At 35.8% G+C, this 9,089-nt stretch overlaps 1 protein-coding gene and 1 pseudogene across 1 annotated transcript; one reads left to right on the top strand and one right to left on the bottom strand.

The window, feature by feature from the left end:
- Positions 1–340: 340 nt before the first annotated feature.
- Positions 341–3,317, top strand: LOC146905022 (putative ubiquitin-conjugating enzyme E2 38). The gene is made up of 7 exons (XM_085726838.1): positions 341–541; positions 945–1,088; positions 1,201–1,533; positions 1,635–1,698; positions 1,978–2,117; positions 2,221–2,532; positions 2,719–3,317. Exons 1-7 carry the CDS (start codon positions 467–469, stop codon positions 2,983–2,985), a joined length of 1,335 nt encoding a protein of 444 aa, XP_085582964.1. The 5' UTR covers positions 341–466; the 3' UTR covers positions 2,986–3,317.
- Positions 3,318–4,456: 1,139 nt separating this feature from the next.
- LOC146905021 (heat shock cognate 70 kDa protein 2-like) lies at positions 4,457–7,190 on the bottom strand (annotated as a pseudogene).
- Between the last annotated feature and the right edge of the window lie 1,899 nt (positions 7,191–9,089).

Raw genomic sequence — 9,089 nt, 5'->3', positions numbered from 1 at the left:
CTTCACCAAGGACGAATCGTTCGGGAGAACCCGAGTCCGATTATTCTGGGATGAAACAATTTTTAACCAAACTATCTTAACTCATGGCCAAACTCCGAATTATCAAGCCCATTTCTCCCAAAAAAACAGAGGGTTAACACAAAATTAAAATAAAATTAAAAGGATTAATTTGTTACATACAACTAAAACGATGATTATGTAAAAGATTACAAAACGAGTCAGTGAGGAAAACCCCGACTCTTACCTTACCAAATACCAATTGAGCTAAGCTTACAAAACGATCACTCTTTTTTTTTTGACGTTAAAACAATCACTCTCTGACTTGACCTAATTATTTCCTAAATTTCTGCTATTTACCAAATTCAAACTCTTTAAAACGATCACTCTTCCACCCTCTCTCTTTCTTTCTCTGATTTTCGTCACACACAGTACAAAAGTTTCATTTGATTACGGATTTTGCTTCTTCATGGACCCTGATGTTGTTGAAATTACTCCTCCAATTCACCAATACCCTCCCAGAGTAAAAAAACACAGGAAACAGGTTTCAAACTTTTTTTTTATTTCTTTCTCAAATTCTTATGAGGCTTTGTTTTCTTTAGGTTTTTTTGTTCCTTTTCCCTTATGGGGTGTCTCGAATCTATTCAAAGTTTTGATTTTTATTAAAATCTTAAACATGGTTTTCACTTTTCAACCATGATCAGTATTTGTCCCAGATTTTTCCATTCTGCTATAAAGCAATACCTTTGCTAATTCATATTGTTACTGCTCTTATGATTGTGATTAACTTCGGTATCCTTTGTTGTTATGAAGCTATTGGTACTTTTCGAAATAAGGGGAAATAAAAGGCAAATATTTGACTACAAGTTCCATTTTTATTTTATCTATGTTTCTAAAAGTGAATCTTTTTCTTTACCCAACAAATAATCATTTTGTTACTTTTGTAGTCCGTTGTCTGTGATGTTATTGACATTGACGACAGCGACGACAACGATGATGATTTAATGGTACTTGGTCAAATATCTCGTAAGCGTAACAAGGGGAACGCACTTTTAGCCATTCATGACGGTCATGGTGATAAACAAGTCATGGTTTGTATAAGATGTTACTTGTTATTCGATATTATATTTTCCAACTTTTAAATGGCTATATCATTTTGTTCGCAATCCTTTTAAGAAATGGTCTGGTTTTACTCTTTGGCAGCCTCACATGGAAAAAGTTGGAAGAGTTAGTGGGATTCAGTCTTTTAATCGTCAAACTTCGGTATCACATAACTTGATCAATGTTGATGGCCAAGGTTCTGATCCATCATTGGACGACGGTGACTACCTTCACATGTTTTCAGCTGCCCCTAGTAAGAAGAAATCAGGTGCATCACAGTTTAGGCGTGGCCAATCACCGATGAACCTGAAAATGACAGTTACTGATAAACACAAAAGTGAAACTCTGAGGAAACTTCGAAGTTTTAAGCAATTTGACACTGTCACTGACATTTCAGACCATTACTATATTCAAAAAGAATCTTCCATGAAGCATGTTAGTTTTTTATTTTTATTTTTTAATTCTTTTAAAGACATACTTTGGTTCAGTTCTGATCTTAATTGTATGGATTTACCTATTACCTATTTCCTGAGCAGAATCCGAAGAGTTGGGCTAAAAAAATCCAGGATGAGTGGAGGATTTTGGAGAAGCATTTGCCGGGTGAGTTTAGTATTCTTGATGCTAAATATCTTATACTATTTTCCATGTCATATCACGCATCACATGTAGTATCCAATTTACTCTTTCAAGCTGATGGACTTTACCATATGGGTTGCATCTAATCCTTATGGATAGATTGCCAAAATTTTCCCGGCCCACTCCATATATTTGTTCTGAAATTGGAATCAAGATCATAGAAATACCATAATGTGAAACCTGCTTCTGGCTTTTTTTCTCAATCTGACCATTTATTTGACTTTTTTCTTAAACGCTCATCAGATACAATATTTGTGAGAGTCTACGAATCAAGGATGGATCTCATGAGGGCTGTGATTATTGGAGCACAAGGAACTCCTTACCATGACGGTCTTTTCTTTTTTGATGTATACTTTCCCCCTGAATATCCCGATGGACCCCCGGTACGTGGTTGAGACTACGTTATCTGAATGACTTTATTTTCTTGTTCACTCTTTCTAATTCAATTATGATAAATGGGGCAATTTTTTTTTTTTTGGGTGGTAGGAAGTCCACTACCACTCTGGTGGTCTTCATATCAATCCAAATTTGTATGAAAATGGCTATGTATGCCTCAGTCTACTTAACACCTGGGGTGGTGACCCCGATGAGATGTGGACTCCAGGTGTTTCGACAATGCTTCAGGTTCTAGTCTCCATACAAGGTCTAATCTTGAATGCAAAACCTTACTTTAATGAACCTGGATTTGAAGACGATATTGGCTTACTAGATGGTGAAAAGGAGGCCCTGCAGTATAATGAGAACACATTCATTCTATCGTTGAGGACAATGACGTATATGATAAGAAGTCCTCCTAAGGTTTGGTTCTACTCCTGGTTCATTTCTTTTGTTGATTTCATTGGTTTTTAGGCTATAATACAAAAAGTTGTACGAACACTTAATTATGTTATAATATTATTTTTTACACTCCGATCGCTAAGTAGTTAAAATATTTTTCCTTTCTTGGGGTTCAAGCAACTGATTTAAGTCATTTTTTGTATTCAGAATTTTAAAGACCTTGTTATGGGGCATTTCTCCAGCAGAGCACATCATATTCTAGGGTCATGTAAAGCATACATGGAAGGTGTTCAAGTTGGTTGTTTTGACGAAGGCGGGGTTCAAAATGTTAACAAGGGTAAAGGAAGGCACTCATCTAAATTGAAGGCTGATTTAGTTGGATATGTGAAAACTCTTGTCCAAGAGTTTGAAAAAATTGGAGTCAAGGACTGTGAGAAATTCATGTCTCCGCCGGCACCAACCTGTTGGAAGTGATTGGCTGACCAAGGAACATTCTTTTTCAAAACCCAATTTCTAGACTATGATATTAAAAGCTTATTACATTAACTGCATGCAAGTTTTTGTCTTTAACATTCAGTTAAAATCTTAACATAGCTGTATATACTAGTTTGGCTGGATTGCGTTAGCGGCGGCCTTAAGCAGCTGGAAAGACCTCAACACTCATTTCCCCCCTGCTCTATGTTTAATATTTTGATTTTAAATGCTTATTATAAGGTCAAAACTTACACATTGTTAATTATGTGCTTGTGGTGCTGTTATCCACTCATGTAACACGTCGACAATTTAATATAGGTCACACTTAACATCGTGTATAGCTCCGTATTTCTGTTACTTGGGAAGACAAAAAACACGATCACCTCCCTCTTGTTACCTCCCTCTTGGTATAAACGAAAAGGATAGCGGAGTGGGACACCAAATCCCAGGGCACGAACACACTTCCACCTTTCGCAATGGTGGTAGCATCTTTTGTGGCTTTTTGATGAAAATCATTGAAATAAGCAGGCACAATAACGACCACAATCTTGACAGATTACAAAATTTATCTGCAATCTTGCGCATCTTTGTAAGGGACTATGAATGAGATTTTCTGCACAAAGACGCTTTTCCAATGATTTTCAACGAAAAGCCACAAAGATGCTACGGCCATTTTTTGTTCTTTAATATTCTTATCTTTTCATCTCTTTGTTTTACTTTTACCCTTTTGTTTTTTGTGTGATGTGTTTGATAAGTGTCAAAATGACCTATTTTCACCTATATAATTTAAGACATTTATTGACTTGTTTGATAAGAAATCACAATTCGCCCAACAAACGTAAAATTCCACTAGCGCATTGTTATTTTCTGAAATCTATAAAAGGGAAACTCAATCTCATTTTGAACCATTCTATCATCATTCAAAGGAGAGAAGACACAGAGGCTTGAGGAACAATGGTTTACACCAGGGTGGGTCATTGGAACTTGAAGATTCATGTGGTTCATGCAACATCCCTTCATTCTCTCTCTTAATTTGATGTAAGTTACAATGAATATGTGTAGTTACATCTCCCATTATGTTGGGATTAGACATATTTAATAATGATTTTATCGTAAATAATTGATCTAGAGATGGTTATATATAAATTTTGTTTCATTATATCGATGTTTCTATATCTGCATTTAACGCTTTTCTGACGTTATACTCCGAATATGATCATTAAAATGCTAGATATAGTCTTTTTATTTAAAGGACAAGGAATATAAGCATTTGTAGATGCTAGTTGCGAGAAATTGAGTTAAGTTTACTATCACACACACTATTGAAATGTAATATTATTTGATTAGTTAACTAAGCGAGACATCAAAAGCTACGGGATAAAATAGATCACTCGCTATGTGCTAGACATCTATATGTATGTTGAACTATGGATGAAAGTATAACTGAAACACTACAAGTATATAATCGATCAAAGGAAAGACATTAATTATAGGATTAACTAATGAAACTTGATTCCAATACAACTTTTTAAATCGTGATATTTCATCATCTGCTACTTCGTTACCTAAACAAACATCTTTTTATAAACCCTAACTTAAACATTGATAATGATCTATAAATACTTTGGTCCTGCAATAAGGATTTGTGTTGCACCCCACACAAAATATCATAGTAGCCTTTGTTGATCTTGTCCAAAGCAGATCCAAAGATGCGCTCAAGCTCTCTTTGAAAGTCAACAAACTCAAATGTTTCCTTGTGCTGGTGGTCATCAATCATATCTTTTCCCTTTGTGATAGCAGAATTGATACTCATATGGTCTAATGGGGAAAGCTTGGAAGTAACACTATCATCCTTCATTACTTTCCTCATGTTGTAAAGGTAATCATCCAAAGCATTCATCGCTTTAACTTTCTTCGTATACTTCATATCTTCCGCCTTGAAAATCTCAGCTTCTTGAATCATTCTTTGAATTTCATCAGTTGATAGCCTTCCCTTTTCATTTGTTATTGTAATATCTTTCCTATTCCCACTGGTATCATCCGTAGCAGACACGTTTAAAATACCATCAACATCTATAGAAAAGCATACTTCGACAGAAATATCGCCTATAGGAGCAGGAGGAATTGAGAGCCTAAACTTACCCAACAAGTTGTTCTCACTGGCTTTTAATCTCTCACCCTCATAAACCCTAATCGACATACCGGAAACGCCATCTTCACTTGTAATATAAACTTTTGTCCTCTTGATAGGAATGGGGGTGTTTCTTGGAATCACCACATCCATTAAATCTCCTCTTACAGACATACCTAGAGACAAAGGTGTAACATCTTGCAGCACTAAGTTTGCAATATTCTTAATGCCTTTGCAAAGCAAAGCAGCCTGAACAGCTGCACAGGGGTGAAAATGGGCTAGGTCGGGCCGGGCTTTGTAAGGCCTAAGCCTGGCCTACTTCAAAAATTATAGGCCTGAGCCTGGCCTATTACCTGTCATAGGCTCATTTTCGAGGCCTAGCCTGACCTTTTTAAAGGCCTGATGAAGCCTGAAAGCCTATTTAAAATCCTATTTTATGCTAAGGCCTGACAACACATGTAAGCCTAATCCTAAATAGGCCAAAACTTATTAAGGCCTAAAGCACACAAATATGTTTGCTACTAAATAATGAATTCTTACGAAGGTATAATCACACCAATATATCAACTACTAAATAACCAATCATATAAAGACTTGTGTTTATGAAGAAAAAAAACTTTAAAAATATCAACAATGGAAGATATATTATATATGAAAAGCTTAATAGGCCGGCCTGATGGGCTTAATAGGCTTTTTCGCAAGCCTTAGCCTGGTCTGTTTAATTAAATAGGCCTTATAAAAAGCTTGAGCCTGACCTTGTTAATAAACGAGCTAGGCCGAGCTAGGCTTTAAATAGGCTAGGCCGTAGGCCCCTGTCGGACGGCCTGGCCTGTTCCCACCCCTATGCACCATAAGCAACAGCTTCATCAGGATTGATGCTCACACAAAGGTCCTTACCCTTGAAAAAGTTTTGCAATTGTTGTTGCACTTTGGGAATCCTAGAAGATCAACCAACAAGTACAACATCATCTACACTACTTTTGTCCATCTTAGCGTCAGTAAGACAACTCTCGACAATCTCTAAACACTTTTCAAAGAGATCCATGTTGAGTTGCTCAAACTTGACTCTAGTGACTAACGACTGGAAGTCAATTCCCTCGTATATAGCATCTATGTCAATTGTAGCCTCAATATCAAACGACAATGTCCTTTTAGCCCTCTCACATGCAGTTCTCAACCTCCTAAGGGCCCTCGGGTTTCCACCAATGTCCACTTTGTTCTTCCTCTTAAACTCCATCGCTAAATGGTTCAACATTCTGTTATCAAAGTCCTCTCCTCCTAGGTGAGTATCTCCGGCAGTGGCCATTACATCAAAGCTATCATTTGTGAGTGTAAGAAGAGACACATCAAAAGTGCCACCGCCAAGATCAAAGATGAACACATTACGCTTTCCAACATTATTTGCTCTCTTTTGTAGGCCATATGCAAGGGCAGCAACAGTTGGTTCATTGATTATCCGTATTACATTCAGTCCAGCAATGGCACCATCATCTTTGGTGGCTTTTCGTTGAGAATCATTGAAATAAGCAGGAACAGTAACTACTGCATTCATGACAGGTGACTCCAAAAACTTCTCTGCAATCTCGCGCATCTTCACGAGTACCATAGATGATATTTCCTCGGCACAAAAACGCTTTTCCTCACCCTTATACTTAACAACGACCTCAGGTTTGTCACCAGTACCAGCAATAACCTTAAATGGCCACAACAGAATATCATTTTGAATAACAGAATCGCTATATTTTCTTCCAATCAATCTCTTTGCATCTGCAACAATATATGTTTGTTTATCATCATGAAAGCTGAGAAGAAAATTAATATATAAATTATTGAGCAAGTTGAAAGATAAATTACCAAAGACAGTGTTGGTTGGGTTAGAAGCAGCTTGATTTTTGGCAGCATCACCAATCAATCTTTGAGAATTAGTAAAAGCAACACAAGAAGGAGTGGTTTTGTTTCCTTGATCATTGTGAATTATTTCAACACGATTAGTTTGTTCGTGCCATACTCCAACACATGAGTAAGTCATGCCAAGGTCAATTCTTATAGCAACTCCTTCGTATTTTGCTTCCATTGTACTTCGTTTGAATGAAACCGTGAATTCAAACTTTGGAAAAGATACCAAACTAGTGAGACTACTAGTGAGACTAGGTTACCTAGGTCAATATAGAGAAATACTAGGGTTTTTTAATAACTACTTTCTATTTGGGTGGATATCTTTTCGTCTTTAAATTTGTATGCACCGGTCAATTATTTCCCAATTTTTTGAAATAGTCTATACGACACTAAATTTTTGAAGAAACGTCAATCAATTTAGTCCATCCGTCAAGTCTCACCGTTATCAATGCTGACATGTCACATTATACGCTGACGTGGAGTTCCAAGTCAGCTTTCACGTGTACATGGACGAATTTGATGGAATTTTTTTCTTGGATTTATTTTTAAACGAAAGTCAGTACACTGTCAAATCGATCGCTGAATTATTATTTATTAAAAATCAAGTTGATCCTTGAATTATGACACTCACTATCAAATCGATCATGAATTATTTAGGAGTGTCTGTCTGTTTATTTACATTTATGATTTGGAGAGATTTTATTCACTCAATATGTTGAGTTGAGATTTCATATTTGGTGATGTAGTATGATTATGTGACATGACTACTTGGAGATGTTTTATTTAGCTGTCAATGTGATGATATTATTATTCCACTGCGATGTTTGAAAAAAATTATTATGCATGTTGAACTTATAGAAGTAGCATCTAAATTCTTGCATGATTTGTGTTGTTTGCGTAATTTATCGCTTTAAGGATTTAGGATGTTACATGTACTATATCGTTTTATGCTATTAACATGGATGTTGCGAGTTTGTTCATATATTAATCCTTTTTGTTTTTAGCTACTTTGAATTTCTATTTTATCAATGTGTTGTATCAATTTAAATTAATGAATATCGTTTATTTTTGTAAAAAAAAGTAAAAATTAAAGGACTAATTAACCAAACAATTAAACTCAAGTGGTTAATGAGTTTCACCAAAGACGAATCGTTTAGGAGAATCCGAGTTAGATTCCTAGGTGGAACAATTATTGATCAAACTATCTTACCTCGTGACCAAACTCCAAATTATCAAGCCCCTTTCCCATAGAAAACTGAGGGTTAACGCAAAAATAAAATAAAAGTAAAGGGACTAATTACTAAATCGATGGTTATGTAAACGATTATTCCTCTCGAAATGGGTCAGTGAGAAAAACTTGACCCTTACCAACCGAGCTAAGCTCACAAAACGATTGCTCTCTACTTTGACCTAATTATTTCCTAAATTCAGCTATTTACCAAACTAGACTGTCGACCCGTGCTAACGCACGGGTCATTTTAAGAAACTAATATTCACTATAAAAATAAAACAATGTAGTTCGCTTGAATGTAAAAATTGTCGTAAATCAAACCATAAGGTCAATTACCATAGACTTTGTTATTGTTCCATAATTCTAGTACGTAGTTCCTGTTACTTTAACATAACATATAATTTTAAAAGGGAAACTGAAGTTCGTTGACATGCAATTAGTTTCAATAAGTAAGAAAATGAATAGTACACAAAAAAGTCCTAGACATTACGGAAAACTTCCCTGTAGACCACATTTGATGCAACATCGGTATCATCGCCGTCCTCATCATTAATCAATATCTTTAAACCACCCCTCGAAGTAACCCGTGATCTTGCGACATTGGCATGTAGGGGCACTTTGTTTGACTTAAGAATTGGCATGTAAATAGGGAGGGGGAGCAGAACAAAAGGATACAGTTGAAGTGGAATAAAATTATAGCCAACATTTTAGGATAAAGATTAATATGAATAAAATGAAATTAATATTTTTGATCTAGGGCATTTTGTTTGACTTAAGAATTGGCTTGTAAATAGGGTGTAGGGGCGCAAGATAAAGGTTAATATGAATAAAATGAAATTAATATTT

Source organism: Medicago sativa, chromosome 7 (assembly GCF_051527215.1).
Source record: "Medicago sativa cultivar Bolivia chromosome 7, Bolivia_mono, whole genome shotgun sequence".
In the NCBI taxonomy this organism is placed as follows: domain Eukaryota; kingdom Viridiplantae; phylum Streptophyta; class Magnoliopsida; order Fabales; family Fabaceae; genus Medicago; species Medicago sativa.
This window is presented reverse-complemented; position numbering and strand designations above follow the sequence as displayed.

Coding starts and splice junctions, on each gene's coding strand:
- LOC146905022 (XM_085726838.1), top strand. CDS start 467: ATGGACCCTGATGTTGTTGAAATTACTCCTCCAATTCACCAATACCCT. Junction 1,089..1,200: donor ATGGTGATAAACAAGTCATG/GTTTGTATAAGA, acceptor ACTCTTTGGCAG/CCTCACATGGAAAAAGTTGG. Junction 2,533..2,718: donor TGATAAGAAGTCCTCCTAAG/GTTTGGTTCTAC, acceptor TTTTGTATTCAG/AATTTTAAAGACCTTGTTAT.